We start from the raw sequence: 22,690 nt of genomic DNA, 5'->3' as shown, positions 1-22,690 counted from the left end.
GCGCAATAGGCAGCATCAGTGAAACGAGCCAGTGAAATTTAAAAAACAGCAGCCAGCACAGACAAAGGAAAACATGGATGTACAGGGGAAGATTGTCTTTAAACAGGCACCAGAGGGGATGCGGTGGTCGTCCTGCACATAGTCGGAGTTATGGCCGGACTATTCCCCCGTTTTTAATGAGGCGGGTGCGCTCGCACAGCAAGCTGAGAAAGCGGAAAGATTTCTCCAACCCGTCTGTAAATTCTGCCTGCCTGCGATGGCTGTAACGGCGCAATGCTGTTACAGTGTGAATGAGAAAGTGCCTTTTTCTTTGTATTTCGTTATTTTCGTACTTGGTGGCCTTACAACTGCACAAATCCGATACTCCATTCCGGAGGAGCTGGAGAACGGGGCATTGGTCGGTGACATTGTCCGGGATTTGGGTTTGGACCTGAGAAAACTTTCCACGCGACGAATCAGAATCACATCGGACAGCGGACGGAGATATTTCACCATCAATCACAAGACCGGCAAGCTGGTGGTGAGTGACCGCATTGACCGAGAGACAGTTTGCGAGTTCAGTGGCACCTGTTCACGCAACCTGGAGGTGGTCTTAGAAAATCCACTGGAGGTGCACAACGTGGAGGTGGAGATTTTGGACGTGAACGATAACGCGCCACAATTCCCTCGAGATGAATATCAGCTCGAGGTGTCGGAGTCCGCTCTCACCGGGTCCCGCTTTCACATCGAGGGAGCTCAGGACGCAGATGATGGCTCCAACTCTGTGAAGCAGTACCGCCTCAGCCCAAACGACCACCTCGCGCTGGACTCGATTAAGCCCTTTTCCAATGATAAGCACATCGAGTTTATTCTCAAAAAGCCCTTTGACCGCGAGCAGACGCCCTCACATCAGCTAATCCTGACAGCAATAGATGGAGGCACCCCGCAGCGAACTGGCACGGCCAAAATCAATGTACGTATCCTTGATGCCAATGACAATGTACCTGCGTTCAGCAGCTCCGTGTACAAAGTAAAACTGTCCGAAAACTCCCCAAAGGGCGCTCTCGTGATCAAGTTGAATGCAACAGACCCTGATGAGGGCTCAAATGGGGAGGTTTTTTACTCCTTCAGCAGTTACACACCAGAAAGAGTCAGACAGATGTTTTCCATGGACACAGACACAGGGGAAATTAGGGTGAAAAACAACATAGACTATGAGGAGACCAACTCATATGAAATGTACATACAAGCAATGGACAAGGGGCCGGCTCCTGTGGCAGTTCACTGTAAAGTAGTTGTAGAAGTTTTGGATGTCAACGACAACATTCCTGAGATTGTACTGTCTTCACTCTCCAGCCCTGTACGTGAGGATGCCCGGGCTGACACAGTTGTAGCATTAATCAGTGTGAATGACCGTGACTCTGGACTAAATAAACAAGTTACGCTGGAGATCATGCCCAATCTGCCTTTTAGGATCAAATCTTTCCGGAACCACTACACCATCGTCACATCCGCTTTCCTGGACCGGGAAACCATCTCGTCCTACAATGTCACCGTCAACGCTGTGGATGGAGGCACCCCACCCCTGTCGTCTCAAATGACCTTTAAAGTGGATGTTGCAGATGTGAATGACAACCCACCTCGTTTTGAACAAACATCATATACTGTTTACATCACAGAGAACAATGCTCCCGGTGCACCTCTGTGTGTTGTTAAGGCCACGGACGCTGATGCAGCAGAAAATGCACGCATCACATATACTGTCCTGAATGACAACAACCATGGTATCCCTGTAGCCAGCTACATCAGCATCAAACCTGATAAAGGTCAAGCCTATGCCCTGCGAGCCTTCGACTTTGAGAAGTTGAGAGAGTTTCACTTTCAGATCAAAGCCCAGGACAATGGTGTGCCTCCCCTCAGCCGTGTGGCCACAGTGTATATTTATATTATGGATCAGAATGACCATGTGCCCAGGATAGTCTACCCACCTGCCAATGGGAGCCGCACCACAGAGACGCTAATGAAAAATGCTGAAGCAGGAGTGTTGGTCAGCAAGGTGACGGCGTGGGATGGCGATGCCGGGCAGAATGCTTGGCTGCTCTATGCCCTGGAGCAGACCAACGCAGACATCGACCTGTTCAAGGTGCATGAGTACACAGGGGAGATCCGCACCACAAGGCGCGTCATTGAGGACAACTCCACCTCCTTCCTTCTGACAGTGCTGGTGCACGATAGCGGCTTGCCACCACTCTCCTCCACGGCCACCATCCATGTGCACGTGATGGAGCTGCCACCTAAGTTGACCCCTGACCCCAAGCGCATCATCAGGCCCAACAGCCCCCTAATGTTTTCCAATGTCACCCTCTACCTCATCATTGCCCTGAGTGCCACAACCTTCGTATTCCTGGTCACCATCTTTGTTCTGGCCATTGTGCGTTGCCATGCCTACTGCACCCAGCCTGGCTCCTGCTCTCCATGTTGTGTATCCAAGAAGAGTGTTCCAGAGGGGGGAGCCTCAGCCGGTGGCGGTGGGGGTGGAGGAAGAGCTGCAGGTGGAGGAGGTGGAGGTGGAGGTGGAGGCGGAGGGCAACCAAATGACAATGTAGCCATGCGCCGTGACCTCAAAGGGGAGCCGCATTATATTGAAGTGCGGGGAAATGGGTCTTTGACCAAAACATACTGTTACAAGACGTGCCTGACCGCCACGTCAGGAAGTGACACTTTTATGTTCTACAACACGGGACGGCCGCACAGTGGCACCTGGGGCTCGGGGTACGTCACCAGCCACAGCGGACAGAGCCAGTTATTTGTACGGCGTCTCAGTATGCCAGATGCAACTGCCATTCAGGTGTGTGTCTGGTGTGATGTCTGTGTTTGTTATTTTAGATTTCCTCATAACAGTAAATGACACACAAAGCACAAGCCATAAAAGGAAATTTCTCAGAGTTATGGTTCAGGTTTTGCTCTAGGGCGGTGTTCTTGCACTAGGATTGCAGTTGACATTTACGGCTCTGGAGCTGTTAAATCCTTTCATCTGTTCTCCTGGCATGTGACATCTTAAAAATATTTATTTTCTGACTGCTTTTTCAGACGGATGGTTATTCTTGTACAAAGAGGCATATGCACATTTATTAGGTTCATCTTGCATAGAAGACGTCTTTGGAAAAAAAAAGGTTACAATTCATATGCCACTCCTAGGATCTGCTTAGTTTTTTAAAGTTCTCTCAAAATCATTTATACAATCTTTGAATGTGTCTATCAGGATGTAGAAAGATATACCACCATTTTGTTTATGTAAAGGCTTCCATTATTACAGCTACTGGTCTTTATGTCACGTTCCATCTAACTTGAGGTCAACATCTCGGCATACACATTTATTTGAGTGGGTAGGTGGGTGCACTCTGATTTGCTGGATGTGGTAGATGGTGTCTTTGTGTGCGTTCCACGCTTGCTGAAGACCAGTTGTTTGGTGATTCAGAGTATGAAATGTTCAAGTGCACCTGTCCTCCACAGTTCTGCAAAACGCTGTTATCAAAATATTTGTTATGAACCATCTCTCTCACTCTGTCTCTTTCTTTGCTCCATGTTACTAACTCTCTTTTCATAACAAATCAGTAGCTTTCAGCTTGTTCACCTATGACCCCACACAGCCAGTGTCATTTGTCTACTGTGGGCAGAGTGCCACAATATTCAAGTCCAGTAGGTCCTGAGGGCATTCAGTGGTCATCTCTATAGAGAGGAAGAGTCTGGGAAATAGTGCAGCCTTCGCCGGCTGTGAGAGCCACCAGTCCCACTGCACCAAAATATTCTCTGCTGGTCACGTACCTCTCTGGTACTGAGCAGTAAGCCAGAGTTTGGGGATCTGTGCAGAAAGCAGGAATACGGCAGATACCAGGTCTGTGTTTCATTAGATTAGAGCTTCATTTCATGGTATTTTTGCCATTATAAAAGATTGATGTCAATATGCACAGAATTATTTGCAGACGTTTTGGTTGTAGTAAAACAAACAGTATTATTAACCATTATTTGTTTTCTACGTGGTTGTGTTTGCTCCCAGAGCATCTCTGAGTCTGTCTATGCAATGCAGAAAAGAATATTAGAGTAAAATATGTGATGAAAATGACTAAAGAAATGTTATCGCTTGAAGTCTTGCTCATTAAATGCCAGTCATGTTTGTTCTTGCTATGTAATTAACTGGCAGTGATGTGTTTCTCTGTGCTGTGCATGGATTGGCTCGCTCTGCGCAGTTAAGGCGGGGGAGGAAAGGTGATTGGACACAGTGTTTATGGCGGAGGTGTGAGCTCTGTATCCATGCTAGGAGTGTTCACTGAGAGAGAGAGAGAGAGAGAGAGAGAGAGAGAGAGGGAAGATTGGAGAAAAAGGCGTGAAAAGGGTTGAGCGGTCAAATAAAAGAGTTCTGTATTGTCTGATTTACAAATTGCAAACAGGCAAGGAAATGAATACACAATTACTCTGGTTGTTCTATTTCTACTTAATTTGGTTTCTCCCTTTCAAATTATGAAACAGAATGCATTGATATCATATCTTCCGTATGAGTCACAATTGTTTTTGTTTGTCTGTTTACATTCATTACGTAAACTGGTAACATCCTAGTTTTGCACGTATATCTTCCCTTGAGAGTATATCAGACTGTGAACATGTTTAGGTTCCAGATGCTTGTATCTAATGTGTGCATGTGCTAGTGTGTGTGTGTGTGTGTGTTTTAATTTACCCCCATAAACACCATACGGTCAAACAGACCTCTCCCTTCGGCCACAAACGTTTAGCAAATCCGTTTAGTCCCATTTGTGGACAATCTGGTTTTATTTGAATGTTTTTTGTATCACTCTCTTCTCACGTCTTGCGCAGTAGGCAAAACTAGGGAAGAGAAAGAGCTTTAGTTTGACTGTGTTTTTAATGCCATACTAACACCTTTTTTCCCTTTCAGGAAAAATCTAAACTATCATAGCCACTGATTGTTTTTTGAGGAGGGATTATCTTCGAATAACCAAGTGCACCCCTTTGTTTTCAGTACGGATAAGTGTCTCCGATGCCACAGTGATTTGTATCCCTGTAGACAGTCTGCTCTGTTTGAATGACTCCAGTATGAATACCAGGCTTCTCTCATTAAGACCAAATATTGGATTTCCAGGGTGACGAATGTCCACTGCAGACTCATAGAGGTCAATGCAGCTTCATCAGCAAGTGAACATCTGTCATATTTGAAAGGAAACGGGATTGCAGATTGGTCTCTTATGAACTGCATGGCCAAGCAAGGATAATTAGTGTTCTCAGTCAGATTGGTATAGCTCTTTCCGTGGTTTATGGTGAAATTAGAGACAATGCAATCTCATCTCAGCTATGTGCTCAGGTTAACTGCACCGTGAGCTGCATCACTACTGAATTGTAGTTCTCTAACCACATTTTGTCAGTTATTATAATGTAGTATTTTTATATATTTGTGACAGTATAATTAATCTGAAAGAACTGACGTCTCATTTTAGAATGTTACAAATTAATTTAGCCACTGGCAGACAGGCAGAGGTTACAGTGGTGTAGTGTCCCTTTGTGTCTGTTCTGTTGTGGTGTGTCTGACACCAGATGCAGGGCCGAGGGGGTTAATCTGATATCTGCCCTCCCCCCTCCTTCCTCCACCTGTGACCTTCACATGAGTGAAATGACAAAGGGCGGTGGGTAAAACGTAGCCTGAGCTCTGCACAGTTACCATGGAGAGATGTGTGAGAGTGACTCAGGAAGACCGTGTGCCAGTGACACTTTAGGTTTTGATCAGTGTTAAGAGGATATAACGGGGAGAAAGAACTCAACACCAAAGAGGAGGGGGTCGAGAATATACAGTGGCAGAGTAGAGGAAAAATACGGCAGACGATGCAGGTGTTTCAGAAACCATTGAAAAACATCTTTATATTTCAGTAATGTTGTCAAGACTGAGTTAGACATTTTAAAATAGTATGATAGAGTCATAGAGAATGTAGAAGAAGGGATGGAGACCATTATAGGTAGAAAACTGATGCTTTGAATTGAGTCAGTCAGCAACACCTACAAGAGAGTATATGAGAGTTCTGCAATGTTTCCATTTTAATGGACTGTACCACAACCATCTTGGAACGAGTGGACTAGCCCCAGACGTGTAGCCTCAGGTCCTATGTATCACAGTACCAGGGTCAGTGGGCCGCTGGAGTGAAATCTCTCAAAGTTATATTTTTTTAGAGGACATGGCTGGAAGAAGGGAGGTAAGAAGGGAGGGGAGAGGAGCAGGTGTGGGGATGGATGGGAGGAGTGCACCAACAAGCTTTAATTCATCATTCACTTCTCTCCAAAGCAGCAAGCTGTCACTGCTTGTGTGTGTGTGTGTGTGTGTGCGTGACGTTTTTTGAAGGTTTGTGTGTTTATGTACGTGACGCACATGCACTAGCACTTCTCCCCATGACTTATTAATGAGACGGTATTAGCTTTCACCCGTACTTAAGGCTCAATTCCTCTCACTCTCTCTTGCAGCCCAAAGGTCCGACTGCCGACTGGAGATATTCAGCCTCCCTGAGAGCAGGAGGTGTAATGCAGAGGTAAGCATCTCATTTTTCATTCAATTTCACCTCACCAATCAACTTCATTATGTTTTGTTAAAAACCAAAAGATGTTCACACTATACTCCCACCTCATAACATTCGCCCATCTGATTACCATTCTCTAACTGATTGATCTTAAACATCAACACATTCTTCATTAAGAATGATTGCTACCTCTTTGAACAAAGTTTCATTTATCCACGTAACAGTCATGTAACATATCCTCAAATAGTCCACAGAAATGGCCAATGGAGCCAAACTGTGGATTTAAGATGTGAAATCACATGAACATAAAATTACATGCAATTATATATTCGAGTCAAATGTAATACAAAGGCAATATTCTGTCAGTTCAAAGGAAGAAGCCTTGTCATCCTGCTGTGGAGACCAAAGATAATAATTTCATACTAGAAGTAATCCTCTGAATCTGTTTTATTTTGTTGAATTGAAATATAAAAACTAAACATACAAAGGGTACAGAGTGTCCCTGTGACATGGCCACCAGGCGATATGTTTATATTTCTTGATAGCCCTACCTACAGTATCTTTGCACCAGAGTCCAGTGAGATATATGGGTCCATTCATTGGCCTATTCCTGTCAAGATGTCGGAGACCACCTGCCAGCTCAAATGTCATTACAGTTCTGAGGGGAAAGGAATGGTACGCAGTATCAGGCTTTTCCAAAACAAAATTATCTCTATCTTGTTTTACCCAATCACATTTATATTCATCAATGTACATTAATTCTATTAAATATACAGTTTCGGTAAATTGTGAGAAAATGCCAATAACCTCAATCTTATTAAAAAACATCTTCTTTTGATAGACATCAATTATTTATTGTATAATAATCATTGAAAACATTGGCATGTGAACTATGAGAGAAGGGCCACAGTGAGGAGAAATGCACTTGGAAAAGGCTCACTCAACCACAGACAGATGGAGAACTGACGGGAGAGAAAGGCAAGCAGACAGGGGGTCAGTGATGGATGAAGGGCAGGTAGTCTGGTTGAAAGATGGCCTATCAGGGATTGCTGCATGACCACACCAATAATCAAACTACCCATAAGACACTGGGCACCTGCTGTGGGATCAGATGGGCCCTACCAAATCAAGGGTCATGCTAATGAGATGACACCATAATTACAATAAATATCAGGCTTAATGAGTTAGCCATGATATCTTCATCTATCATTATCATATTCAACTAATAAATCCACCTCCTATAGATGGATAGATTTGAGAAACTGGCCTTAAACAGACACCAACAGGCTTTTCAATCTCTATGTCAGAGAAAATATTAGTATTTCTCTGTAACACCCAAACCCATAAAATGATAATAATTATACTGTATGCACACACACATATCAGTTAACCAGATTATAAAATGGACTGAACAAGTCTTTCACAGCTCTATTCAAACAGCATTCTTCTATTGCTCAACATTGACGCGAGTCTCTAAGGCCCAAGTTTATTTGTTACATTATATATATACCGTAGATGCACATACTGTCCAGTATGTATTAATGTGTGCACTCTGATGTCCGTGTCAGAATAATAACTGTGTACCATCTGAGTGATTAATGTTACACAGATTCCCTCATAATTACAGCAGGGATTAATGAGCATCGTGTGCTTGTGTGAACCAGTCTAACATAGTAAATCTTTCTCGTGACTCACTACCTCTGATGTGTTTTAATTTGACTATCCCCCATGTCCCATTACCAAGCCTCACTGAATGTTCATTTATAATCACAGCTTGTATAAGAGATTTTGGATATCAAACCCAAACACCATGTAATGGCACTGACCTATTTAATTTAATTTAATCTCCGATGAAATGCACATGATTTCCTACTAATTGTTGTCTGGGTCCATTTTGTGATCACCATAGTTATGATTTGAGACAAATAAATCTAATATTGCGAGAAAGTATTGACACTGGAAAATGATGAAGAAGCATATGTTTACAGACAGTAGGAGAAGATGAGAGATTAGGAACTATAGAGAAGGACATTAGCTGAAAAGTGTGTTATCAGCCCAGTGTTTGTCATCAATATTTGATAAGTGTGCCTTGATGATGCTGGTGCTTTGCAGCATTTAAAATTACCTCCATGACCAAATGACTTTTGTTCCCTTCACAGAACCACTGTACATATCTAGATTCATACATGTTTTAACAGTTTTCAGCATTGTTAAAGTAAAGAAGTCTCAACAATTATATTCCAAAACGTCCTGGTTCTCAAGATCTTTTATAAAGAATGAAAGCTTCTTGTTTGCAAGAAGTAAAACAATTATTGATGCCTAAGAGGTACACAGATTACCAGGAAGAAATAACGGATCACACAGACCTCAGTAAAGGTTTTTACTTCTAAAGACTTCGTTTTTCACTCGGGGACAGTGGGGAGAAGAGTGGAGAGGGGGATTAAAGTGGAACAGCAGCAGGAAATGATTGAGAATCAGAGTATTAGTCTTAGAATAACAATTTGAGTTTATATGTTTCTGTATCTAACATTAATCTGCTACCAACTCCCAGCAGCTTGAAGGTAACTATTAAATGGATGGTGCTGCCAAATCACAGACAAATATCTTTGTATAATTTGGGTGAATTGACCCTTTAATAGAGGTTCTACCCTCCTTGCTTGAATCATATCAGAAAGCAGTGGCCCTTTGTAAAGACACACAGGTCTCATATGTGTCTTTGTGACTAAAATCTTATTATCAGAGCTAGAAAATATAATCTGTCCTTTTTTAAATATTTGGTTGAAGCAGTGAGAGAGAGCTGTGGTTTGTGGCAGTATTTCTGTTCTGTGTGTATGGTTCAGCACAACAGAGACTGTGGTGTTTTTCAGTAGAGGGAATAGTGCTGAAATCCCACAGAGTGCGTGTGAAAATGTAGAGCGGCCATCTGTAATCCATGATCCAGAGAATATCAGAAAAATGTAGGGTGAATACTTTAATCCTAATCTGAACGTTTCATTTTCTAACCTCCACACATCGAGTACCAAAGTTTGGATTTGTAATATTGTGTATTATAAGACACATATGGAGACAGGGATATTAAATATGTGGGAGCTTATATTTAAATCACACTAAACAATCATAATATAGAGCTTCACAAAGTATTAAATAACGTGCATGGATTCCTTATGTTGTGCAGTTTAATTTAGCATGACTTAGTATATAATATGCGAGAGAACGCCTTTCCAGTGTGTAAAATGTGGATGTTTGTTTTTTTTGTGTTTCAGCTCAGTGCACATGGAAGAGTCCTCAGTAATGCAAGGAGCCCAAGGGGTCCTGGTTCAGAACTGGCCCACTGCATCCAGCGCCGCTGGTAAGAATCAGTCATGCTACTCTAACCTAAACCAATCACAACTAACACTGTCTTAGGCATAGTAAAAAATACTAAATATTATTCAAACAGTAATAACCATCTATAATATAGTTTAATTACAAATATTCAGACAAAACCAGCAAAGCCTATCTTATACTAAAAACTGTAGATTCCTCAAGAGCTTATCAAACCACGAGAGAGTAATAAAAGGAGGAATACAGGGGTATCAAGTACGTGATCGCCCCGGCCCACTCCTTCCACTTCCCACTGCTGCAAGGAGAGGAAATGACACATTCTACTTAGGCGTAGATGGATATCTCTGCTCTCTGTTTCAGGAAGGGAGACAATTCAGACAAAAAGAGGGCGAGCAAGAGCCAATAGTGAGTTGGATCATCAGCGAGATGTTTACAGAGGCATAAGCCTCAGAGGACAAACATTGAAAAACAAATGAGAGAAGAAGAATAAAACACAGTTACATTTCATCTCCTTTTAATGTGGATCTTTAAAAGTCTCTTTATACATGTCTGAGAGACTGTATTTTACACACACACACTCACTTACAAAGACCAAGATTATGGGGGGGTGATGTGGGCAACTAATCATATTATTTTTAAATATTGTAATATGTTTGTAAGCTTTCATCCTTTTATATAAAATATTGACATTTAAAGTGATGCATCTGTGCATTATATACATTTAACAAGCAGTTGAATGCATTGTTGATAGATTATAGAATACAGATTATGGAATATTGCTCTCATGAAGGAAACAATATTTTAAATAAATTTGGCCATTAGACATTGCCAATGAAATTGCAAATATGATTCAAATTCACAGTTTTGTTCAAACAGAATAGTAATTGTTGGCAGTGCCTTCACTGTGAAGCATCTGCAGGAAGGTGACGCACATAGAAGTGTCAATTTCAGCTTGTTGAGAATCATGAAGTCTAAATTTAACATTTTACACCATTTGCCACATTGTTGTTATCAGATATGCTGAATTATTGCAAGGCGACAACATACTTACTTGTACAGTTTCCACTTTGCTCATGAAGATTGGTGCATTGTCCTCTTTATATGTTAACTAAATATGACAGGAGAGCATGCAGCAGAAGTCCTTTTATTTATAAAAGACAAAATGTCTTCTCTATCAGGGTGAAAAAGAACTCACAAAGGCTCAAACAAAGGACTGCAAAGGACTTTATTAGAAAACAGTGCTAGCTGAATCGAAAGAACAGCAACTCTGGAGCAAAAGAAAACTCTAAATGACAGCATACTCAATGTTGGATGACATTTCACGGACATTGTAATGTGAATGTCATTGCATACGATGCCACATTCCCTTCCCTTAACCAAGATTTATGACCAAAGATTCACTGCGTACAGGAGAATTCACTTTCATCGTGATGACAGGGAGGTGGGGTCAAAAAGGATTAAGAGTGAAGCTGAGAAAGGAGTGGCCTGGTAGAGAAAAAAATGAAGGAGGAGAGAACTGGAGCGAGAATGACAGTGTAATTAAGTTTAGATAATGAGGTGATTTATTGTAATTAGGAAAGTAGAAATGGCTTGGCCTGGTGTTTTTTATAGACAGGAGGCGGTGGGCTGGGCAGGCAGACAAACTACCCACACGGTAACTACTGTCTCTTCCTATCCATAAGCACACGCACAGCCTCCTCCGCTCTGCCATTGATTTGTTGCTGTGGCTGAGGACTTACAGCCTGCAGGCACTTCAAAACATGAGAGATAGATGGGGAGAGAGAACCGAACAGGCTGTAGTGACGTCTTCAGGGTGGGTCAGTGGTAATAAGATCAGCTGGTGAGGATTTAAGGTGGTCTAATTGAGCTGCGGCAGTTTAAGAACAACACATTGTGCACACGCTAATCTTGCTTTGCCTCAGGGCTAACTGTCCCTTCTTCATCTCATAGTTAGGCATGCTAAGAATGGAAATATTAGCTGGGGGCTTTATTAGCTTCAGGTCAAATTTTAGGGTTGGATTAAGGATAATTCTGGGTTAAGAGTGTCTGATGATATGAAAAGCGTGTATTTCTAAAGCTCCCTGACTGGAGGACAAGATTAGAAAAGATTTGTGTTCTGACTTTGAACATGGTTTTGTTGATCATGTCTCAGAAATGAGAGAAATGGAGATATTGATTCGATGTGGCCTGTCACATCACTATGAGTCACAGTCTGTGCTATTCATAACTAAATCATCTTGCTTGCGAGGCAGACTGGGGTCCTGAGGTGGAGAGCAGGAGTATATGGGAGTTGGGTTTGTTGAGGGAATTGTTTCAGTCTGGGTGCTGTGCCAACATGGTGATGTTTTACCTCGCAGTCTATTTTTTGCTTCGATGTGAGACACGGAGGCACATCCGACAACGCCCCTGTTTCTATCCCTTAGATTTAGAGCGTGTGGATTTGTGTGTCTGTGTCGTTTGCATCTTGTTTAGTGTTTCCGTGTGAACGTGCATGTGTGCTTGCTCGGCTCTGTTTCCGAGTGTGTTTTGGCTGCCTGCTTTGTGTGCTGCTCCTGCTGTGACAGATGGAGCACAGCCCACGCCCAGATTAACAGACGCACATTAATGAAATCAGGGTTCTGCTTGCTTTCTGACACTCTCTCTCCCTATCTGTTTCTCACTCCCTCTATGTCTTCCTCCTCACAGCTAACCAAAGGCACACAGGTATTCAAAGAGAACTATGCAGTATTGCATTAGGGATTGAAAAAGAAACGAGGGAATCAGCAATAAAGGATACGGTGGAGAGGAAGGTAGAGAGAGACGAACATAAATAGTTTGGGAGGGAGTGACAATGACTAAATCAGAGTGATTGACTGTAGCGAAGTCTGCAAAGGAAAGAGAGCAAGCGGCTTGAGGCTGCTGTTGCTAGGGGAGAGTGGTTAGACTAAACGCATCGAGGAAGGAGGAAGAGAGAGAGCTTGCAGCATTATTCTCCATCAGCACAAGCGCTGTCACCATGACTCCTACCAATGTCCTACTGCTTCACTGGAGGATGTAGTTTCCAAGGCAACCATTCATGGCCCCTTATATTGGCAGGAGAGAGGGAGGGGGGTCTGTTATATAGAGAGGAGTGCAAACATATGGTGTGGGACAAAAGGTGCTGAAGGAGGGGGGGGGGAAGGGGGAAAGAAAAAAAACAGACTGGCATCAGGTGAAGGACAAGACAAAGGGAGGCTTTGGCTGAAATACACATACATGAGCAAAAGCTATCTCATGTATGTGTACATGAGATACCCCCATCCCGCTAGAACAGGCGGGATGGGGGTGATAGAATTAAAGGAGGGATGGATGTGTTTGGAAGGTGAGAGTTGGAGGTAAGAGGTGTAAAGGGAAGGAGAGAGCAGAGGAGTGAGTAACAGAAGGAGAGTGACCTACATTCACTTGGGCGGTGGTGTGCTGCAGAGGTGGATGCAGGTCTACTGTTTTCTGCATCACCCCAGATCGCACACACACAAACACACTGGAATGTATACACAGAGAAAGACAGATTTGATGCGAGTCAACCGTAATCAACTGCAGCAAGCATTTGTCAAGGCACAAATAGACTAAAGGGTGGAGGCAAAATGCCAAGTGAAAAAGGTGGACAAAAGGACACTCTACTGAAGATTTATGCTTCATTTTGCTACGTCAATGCCTCAGGCCTTGACCATATTATGATTTGCTAATTAGCATCTAGGACCATGACCCCATGCATTTACGTTCAATGTCATTTTGTCAGTCTCGTGAGGAAGGGGAGGTGCGAGTACGTTTTATGATATTTCTGTAGTGGATAAAATGACACAAGGAGGCAGGCAAAGAAGAGATAGACATTGACTGTTATATTCAATTCAAGGCTATATATATTACTTTAGAGATGCAGTCTTTTAGTTAAAGTGAATTTGATATGAAAATATTTTTGGCACAATCAGAAAGGCAATGTAAAACAGTCTAGAAGCTGTCAGGGACTTTTCACATGTTCTAAATCCCTCCGCCCCATCTGTTTCCATTTCTCAACTTCAGTTATTTGTTTTTTGTTCCTATCCTGCTTTCTCCAAGTCTTTATATATCTTGCCAGCTCTCTCCATCTCTTTCTCATGGAGAATAAATCAATTTCTCCTTCGCCATTTTTTTTTACACAGCACCTACACATACTGGCATACAATAAGCACACACAGATACACCGATAACAACTCAAACTCCCACCCATAGAACTACATTCAGTGTTATTTTTATTGTGTTAAGCCCTGTCACTTGGGATGCTTGTGTCTACCATCTGCAACATGATCCAGCTGGGAGCAGACAGCAAGGTGCTTGCCCGGGCATTAAACCCAAAGAGACACACACACACACACACACACACATACATACACAATTGTATACTCCAATATGCTTATGCAGAGGAATAATTGCTCTTAAAAGCCCACAACCAGCCATCATTATCGTATTATTACCCACTACAGTTTTCTTTCTTCATTCCATTTACTGTTAGCAGATTGGGGAATATATGGTAATTTATGCAGACACAAAATGTATTCTTCTATCAGGCACATGAATAATAATTAGGTTTGGAATAGACAGCAACATCACATTTTGTTTTTATCACAATGAGCACACACTGCTCAGCGCTCTAACAAACACAGTGTCTATCTTGAGGAAGGGTGTGGTCCCAACTAACTGTTTGCTATCATGACAATCACATATTTCTTTACCACTGCAGTATGAGAGAGAAAGAAAAAGAATCGCACCTTCAGGATCTTTTCATCCTTTTTTTCCTCCTCCCACCCTCCGTTTTGGTGGTGAGCATCATGTTTCATATCTGCATCCCTGCACTCCCTGGCCCCTCTTCTTCCTCCTCCTCCTCCTCCTCCTCCTCAGCTAGTTATGTAACGCTGCACTGCGCTGCACTGCGCTCCACTGCGCTTCTGCCCAACTGGACGATGGTAGGGCGAGACAAGGGGATGAATAAAGTAGACGTGGCAAAATGGAGCTTTGGTGATTTAAGTGACTGTGAAAACCCTGGGCGGCAACAGGGGAGCGATGGGACATTCACACGCAGAGATTCAGGGTTGAAGATCAAACTCAGGGGAAGATGCAAAATTATTGATTTCAGTGACTTGTATCACTCTATTTCAAATACAATGGGTTTAAAATTCTGCTAGTTGAAGATACATTGAAGAAATGAATTGAGCTCAGGGCAAATAGGACACAAATAACCCATCCTCCTCTCTAATGTGCCTGGTAGTTATCATTGATGGACAAGCTGTTTAATACCCAATCACATTAATGTTACCATAAACACTGATTGGCATGATTAAGACGTGTCAAACACTGTGAGGGACGGTTGTTGGCTGGCTGAGTTTTCACACAAGATTAGTTGAAAGGTCAGGGGAGAGGCTAGAGAGAGAAGATGGCAAGGAAAAAAAAGGAGGGAGGCTGTGCAAGAGGAACAGAGAGGAGAGAAGAGAGGAAGTTTTGCTCTGCAACAGCCATCGACAAATCAGATTGAAGCAATGGCTGTGTGGAGATGAGTGTTGGGCGAGATGAGTCTGTTGCCATTGTGAAGGAAGAGACACAGACAAGAGTGAGAACAGTATAAGAAGACCGATAAAAGGGGTTCGATATAGATGGAATGGATGCACAGCTGGCATCACAGGTCAAATCTCATATTGTCAATGTTGTCTGTAGTATCAAAATGACACATGTAAGAAAAGTGTAAAAAAGAACAAAAGGAAACTCCCAAAGCAGCAAAGGCTATTATGACATGACCTTTTCCGTTGCACCATTTTAACACAGCTAGACAACAGTGTGTCCCATGATTTGTCTTTTTATTTTTCAAATCTAGCACAAGACCCTAACATTGACCCTTTCAAGAGAGTTAGCCTGTCCTGCCCTCCATGGCCTTACCCTTTTCCATCTGTCTACGCTCAGCATGACTCATCACTCTCCAGGGTGTTGCTTTGTTTGTGAATGTAATTTTGCATGGGGGCACTGGTGTCTCATCAACTCCCCTCATTGAGTTAGACAGGTCATTTCTTTGAGACAAGAGAGTGGACACTTTAGAGCAAAGCGTTGCCAGCTGCCCAGTATTCTGCATTATTATCGAGTATTTCTGTGCTCCTTTCCTTCTGTTTCTATACCTTTCTTTTCGGATTTTAGAATCAGGGTCATGTTTCCTTTTGGGCAGTCACATGAGGACTTATCATCTGGGGGAAGACTCTCGCCTTGTAAATGAATAGCTGTCTCTGTGTCTACATGTGGAGGAAGCAGTGACTGGATCTAGCCTGTCCTGTCCTAATCCTCTCAGTCTCTTTGTCAAATTCAGTCTTCTCTCTGCTGCTCTTCCAGCTGTGTTGTCGCAGTCGGTGAACGATAGCTTTTTGGGGGATTGCAATGGGGAACAATTCAAATGCATAACCCAAGTAATTATTGTACGGGGGTCCCAGTCTGATTACACCTGAGGGAATTAAATATGAAGTTGAAAAAGACAAATTAAAAAAGGGGCCGCAACTATGAACTATTTTCATTGTTGAACAAACTGACAATTATTTTTTTGTCATTTAGCTTGGGCTATAAAATGTAAGAAAATCGTAAAAAGTGCTCATCACTTGCCTAAGCCCAATGTAATATCTTCAAATTAATTAAATTGTTCCCAACTAACAGTCCAAAACTCAAAGCTATTCAATTTGCAGTGTCATTTGTTAATCAACTTATCATCTTCAGACTGAATCTGTGTATGTTTAGATTCACAGAAATTTATTTTAGCCATTTTCTGCCTTGACTTGGATAATTTCCCTGCAGAAGAAGGAGCTTTACAGCAGTGCGTGTGTCTATGACTGATTGGATCGTATGCCAAGCAAGAGACGTCATGTTTGACATTTACTCCATGAATCCTTCATTGTGAGCAGATCTCACTGAGAGCTTGTAATTGAAATGGGTAAAATGTGGAAAGGAAAACAAGTAAGAAACAAAATATGAATGAAACATGAATCGTCTCTTGAATTAAAGTTTAGTAATGCCAATGGGCCATTACATAGGGCTGACACACTAACTGCATATGTAGCTCTTGTTTTGTCTCAACGATGTAATGGAGAATTAAGGTAAATCCCGATGGCCACTTTGACCACCATCTCTTGTATCAACCAGATCATCATTACTGAATACATTTCAGCTTATACCCAAGAGTACATTCATAGTTTTGTCAGAACTATGTTTGCATTCACTATTTCCAACTTTATTTAGGATGACAGTTCATTTTGTGTAAGAGATGCAGCACGAAGAAAACTGAAACCAAACATATAGTGTACATTTTGAAGCTGCCTGGGGAGATGGTATTCTCTGCCCTGGCTACTGTCTGAGGTCAGGCTTCTTCCAGACACTGTTCCTTCTGGTTGGATGGAGCCCTTCTCAGTTAATCTCCCCTTTGGAAAGAATCTCAGAAAAGAAGTCATAGAAATAAAAGGAATATGTGGCAAGTAGGTCATTGCTATGAGGACATAACCAAAGTGGTTTGGTCTTCTGCTGGTAGACTGTGCATATGTTATATACTGCATGTAGACATTCATATAATGATACACACCCATACAATGAAGGGAGTCATCTTTCCTTGATGCATGGTCAGATAGGTTGCTAATGCCCTCCTAAATACAGTTACACCTGCCAATTACTGAATACTGACCTGTTTGCTTTGTGCCCACTTTTGTTGCTTTTCTTGCAAAACAGTTCAGTTAAATTCCACTAATATACCGTATTACCTTTCTCAGCCTTTAACATGATGATGAAGGGCTCAATGTTTCATCAAACAGTGCACGGATGTTAGCTTTGCCCAGGAGGGAGCCTTTGATTCATTGCCCACTTAGCAGTTTCTTCTTATAAACCTCCCATTAAGTTACACCACCTCCAACCTGTTGTAGCATGTCATGGCTGTTCCCTCAAGGAATGCCACTTATTGACCAATTCGATTTTTACAGTGGCTGCAGGGGATATCCATAAAAGTTTCGACACAGCAGCCCTGATTTATGTATATAGCAGTGCAGGGGACTCACATTATGTGAGCTCAAAAGATGCAGTTCAGTGCTGGGATTTATCTGAGAAGAAATCAAAAATGTGGTGATATTTACAGACTATGAATAATATTTATTTATAGAAAGGCTTGTGGAGCTAATTCCAAGGAGTCATTAAATATACATCTAATGAAATCAAAAAGAAATGGAAGGACATAAAATCATGCACAGTAGGAAAGCTTGCATATAAAAAAAATATAAGCTACCACTATGTTCCTGTCATCCTACGAATGTGTCCGTTTGGTGCAGTAGCTGCTCAGCAAACTACATGTTGAACTTTATATTCAGCCATCCTGAATTCTATAGAAACCTGTACCAAATTTGTTTTTGAATGAATAGTGTGGTTTTAGAAATGTGTGAGATCACTATAGCCATTAATATATAAATTAATTAAATATCTATAAATGTTTCTTATTAGAACTTACAACTACTACTTGCACCTTCTTATATTTGCTTCTTAGAGACGGATACATTTCCACAGAAAACTGACACTGTAAATCAGGCAAAGGTTTGTAAATCCATTATGATATCTCCTAAATGTGCATGCATGAAGGACAAACACAACTTGTACGTTAGATGACTGGCAAATTGTCCTTCTTAACTGGTGTGTTTCATAAATAACCAAAGGTGCAAAAGGCTTGGTAAATCTTCCCTAGTGTGTCTAAAGAATTCTTTACATTGCAATTTTGAGAGTATGAGTCCATCAAAGTCAGTTCATTGATAACATATTATTGTAACATAATAACCTCATCTGTTTGAAGCAAGTACATAGCAAACGATAACCCATCTTCCATCTCTTTCAGATGCTGAAGGAGGAGAGGTGTCCCCCCCAATGGGTGCCGGAGTAGACAGCAACAGCTGGCACTTTCGCTATGGCGCCGGTGGTCCTGGTGCACCCCCACAACACCTGAAACCTGGCGATGTTCCCCCAGAAGCCTTCATCATCCCCGGCTCACCCGCCATAATATCCATCAGACAGAACCAGGGAGGAGAGGACGACAAGAGCGATTTCATCACCTTTGGAAAGAAAGAGGAGGCCAAGAAGAAGAAGAAGAAGAAGAAGGAGAAGAAAGACAAGAAGGATAAGGGGAAGGATGATGGAGATGAGTAGAGGAGCAGAAAGAGGAAACGGCAAAGAAAAGGGCGCTGTTAAAACAGAGGTACCAACCAAAGTCCACTGGGCAAAAAGAAAATATGAAAACTATTTCATATTTCCAATTTCATTTTATTACCCTTTTTCACTGATAATATTTTGAAAAACCTGGCCTTACCAAGATTTATTTTACCTTCAGTCTGTTACTGAGGTAAATTATTGATCTTGCCTTGATAAACAATAAAATGATTGATTTTGCTCCACGCCCCTATGTGCCTATACACCCTGAGTCAACTCACGACAGTCAACTTTCCCAGTAAAAAATGACCACTCTTTGCCCTAGTCTTGAATTATTTTTCTTTTAACCCACTGGGCACGTTGGCACCTCTGTCTTACCCCCTCCCCCAACTGATGTGTAAACCGTTCTCTCTGAGAGAAGACAAATACTTTGTACAAGAACAACAAAAAGCTCGGTGCCAGCCAAGGAAAAGAAGAACGACGACAAAGAAGATTGAGACAGATGCATGCCATCTGGAGCTGGACACGTACTACTTGTAAATAGCACAGGAGTCACTGAAACTAAGGCTTACATGACACTGCTGCAGATTCCTCTGATAATTACCAACAGTGTTTCCTAAGATCAATGAAACCACATGCACACATATGCATGCTCACACATTCAAACATGCAAACACAAATACACATACTTACCATGACTAAATAGACATGGAGCGCACTTGAGACCTAGAGAGAGGGTGAGGAAAAAAAAGAGGAGAGAAAATCAACTGACATCAAAGAAATGTGCTTCAAACTAGACACTGCAAGCGTTTTTTGTCCTGCACCGTCACCTACGTGGTGCGCATGTGTACATCAACTCTCTCAGGATGGAAGCAGCATCCTTTGCAACCACTCTGTATTTGCTCACTGCATTTGAAGGACACAGAGCTTCATCTCCTGCCGGAACCCCAACTGAGGGATGCAGAGAGCACCGGAGAGATGGGAGGATACCTCATGTTCTCCTGAGGATCGCCGAGGGGAGAGTCCAGCTGAGCTGGCTTGTGACTCCGCTTTCAGTCAGTGGACTCTGATGAAACCTTACAGAATATAAGGAGAGTCTTGAGATGTTGATAACACCGTCTCTTCTCCCCCTGCCGCAGCAAAAGCCTAATGCTTTCTGCTTTGAATGTTTGGTAGCAACCAGTCCTTACCTGATTCCTTGAGTTTACAACTGCTCACTTGCTTGCATTTGCCCCAAGCTGCCACGAGCCGTCCTCTCCTCCCCCAACTGCCTTTTTCCCTGGATCACCCATCCTACTGACTGCCTCTTCATGTAAAAAGTTTGTGAACTGGTTCTGTTGTTCAATTATTCTCTAAAGAGATTCCCTGTTACATACTCCTGCATTTTTTTAATTTTCTTCCTCACAGCTTTAACTGCTTTTTGAGTGTCGTGCCCACCCCCATTTACCCTCAGACACTGCCCCTAACCCCTGCTCTGACCCCCTGCTCAGGATCGATCCTGGGAGTGGCCTGCTCTGAACATTGTGTTGTGCTGAGAACAGCATGGAGTAATGTGGATGAGGCCTGGGTAAGACCAGTCGTGGGTCTACGCCCTGAACTCTTATCAGATGTCTCTCGAAGTGCACAACGGTTCAGTGCTTTTAACTTGCGAATACTAGCGTACACTGTTAATTTCCTGTGCGTAGCCACTGATGAGAGGGGACCAGGTGGGATGAAGCAGATTACAGCAGTGGAGGCCTGGGATAAAGTGAGGAGATAGGTGCCGTGGGCTGGCCCTCCATCTCCATGTACAAGAGAAGAAAGTTGTTCTCCAAATTGATTGTTTAGGATCGTTGAGTCGCATATTAGCTTTTATCTACGCTGTAAATGTAGCGTAGGCTTTTCATAGATTGTCTCTGCATTAGTAATTCAAACCTGCTTAATATACGGGCATCTTGGTATTCCCATCCCACAGCTATATCCCACCAATCCTCTCTCAGGAGGTTTTGAAGAAGGGGCACACTCATGCCTCAAGGCCTGCTTCTGTTTGTTCCCCTCCCATGCCTGTAACTTGTTGCCACGTCCCCAAAGTTTTGAGGCTCAGTATGACGTCACTCCATTAAGTGGCTGCTGCATGTACTGCTCTAAGGAAACACATACTATATAGAGAAATATATATATAAATAGATAGATGGCTATGATTTTATTCTTTTGTATCATCATTTTTCTTCATTACTTGCACAGGAGATATTTGTATGTGCTTCTGTCTCTGCCCAACATCGATGTACTACAATCTTCACGCTCCACAGATGTTGTATGGCATCCACTAAACCTCTTTAGATATTTGTAAATGCTATAGTGTGATACCTTTCACCGCAAGTTTATCATTTTCCTTTTACCAACTATGATTTTTGTTTTTGAAAACAAAGCAAGAAAAAAAAGAAAAAAAAAATCACTCTCTGTGTCCAGCTTTGACATGACGATCTTACTAACACTGTAATATTGTAACTGAAATATGTATGATCCTATGATGAGCTATCACTTCCCTTTCACTCTTAAAAAAAAAAGAAAAAGAACTAAAAAAATATTCCAGTGTATAAAAAGATATATGTTGTGTATGCTTGTGTTTAGTGAGCGTTCATGCTGTCATTCTTTCCCAATGTATGGTGGTGAACTATGGTGGCAATGTGCTGTCCTAAATGGACTAGCCCAGATCTGTTGTAAAACCCTTTTTTTGTAGACCCGCTCATCAACTGTGACAGTGAAGTAGTGAATTTCATTTGTTTCATTTATTCTTTGATTTTTTTTGTTTTACCTAAATGGATACAGTGGTAATGTGTTTTGTTTATAAATCACGAATAAAGTTTTCTTTCTTAAAATAAATTTGAATGTATTGTCATGGGGGCATTTGTGTGTGTGTGTGTGTGTGTGTGTGTGTGTGTGTGTGTGTGTGTGTGTGTGTGTGTGTGTGTGTGTGTGTGTGCCTTGACCTTTTTCTTTCTCTCTGTCATTTGAACAAATTTATCGCAATTCAATTAATTGGCTGAAGAGTAGACATACAGAATGGGATTAAATTTAGATAATAGCTTTGTTTAAGTTTTTATTCAAATGGTAAGTTTTTTTGAGTACACAGTTCATCTTTAATTTGATAAATACTGTGTAATGAATAAGCAGGTTTTTAATTAAAATATAGCCTTATGTAATGGAAACCTTAATTATAAATCAGTACCAGACTTGTACTTGTTTTACAGTCGAGGCTTTTATCTCGGGAGAGATTTTAAAAAAGGGTCAATGTAATAGAGTGGGAACGAATTAATGCCTAAGAGAAGAAAGAGTACATCTCTTCAAATCAGTGAGGGCAGGACTGTCAAACTATCTACAGGCTGCTCTCTATGCCACATGTTCACACCCCACTTCTTTATTTGCACTGGCAAGCACTCAGAGCAGGACACAGGCAGAATGACCTGCCCTTGTTGAAAGCCATGGTCACAGATGGTCCAAAGAGTCCCTTGTGAAAAGAAGCTTCCAGATGCATTTTTTAATTTAATAGAGTGGCTAAGTAGATTTATTGTATCCCAGTGGGTGAGTTTGTAGAAAAAAAAAATCACAATAGAGAGACATCACTCATGCTGTCCTAGATAAAATGCAGT

The 22,690-nt window shown here is 42.0% G+C and overlaps 1 protein-coding gene across 2 annotated transcripts; it reads left to right on the top strand.

The window, feature by feature from the left end:
• Window positions 1-6: 6 nt before the first annotated feature.
• pcdh2ac (protocadherin 2 alpha c) lies at window positions 7-21,925 on the top strand. 2 transcript variants are annotated; one of them, XM_031879765.1, is made up of 5 exons: window positions 7-2,827; window positions 6,496-6,560; window positions 9,812-9,897; window positions 18,412-18,458; window positions 18,754-18,890. In XM_031879765.1, exons 1-5 carry the CDS (start codon window positions 257-259, stop codon window positions 18,796-18,798), a joined length of 2,814 nt encoding a protein of 937 aa, XP_031735625.1. In that variant the 5' UTR covers window positions 7-256; the 3' UTR covers window positions 18,799-18,890. The 2 variants fall into 2 exon arrangements, with proteins under 2 accessions (XP_031735625.1, XP_031735624.1); XM_031879764.1 differs by lacking the exon at window positions 18,412-18,458 and having other exon boundaries at window positions 18,754-21,925.
• The last annotated feature ends 765 nt before the right edge of the window (window positions 21,926-22,690 follow it).

This window comes from Anarrhichthys ocellatus, unplaced genomic scaffold (genome assembly GCF_004355925.1).
Source record: "Anarrhichthys ocellatus isolate YVR2014 unplaced genomic scaffold, GSC_Weel_1.0 scaffold424, whole genome shotgun sequence".
Taxonomy (NCBI): Eukaryota; Metazoa; Chordata; class Actinopteri; order Perciformes; family Anarhichadidae; genus Anarrhichthys; species Anarrhichthys ocellatus.
The sequence above is the reverse complement of the archived record's forward strand: the minus strand, read 5'-3'. Positions and strand labels throughout refer to the sequence as shown.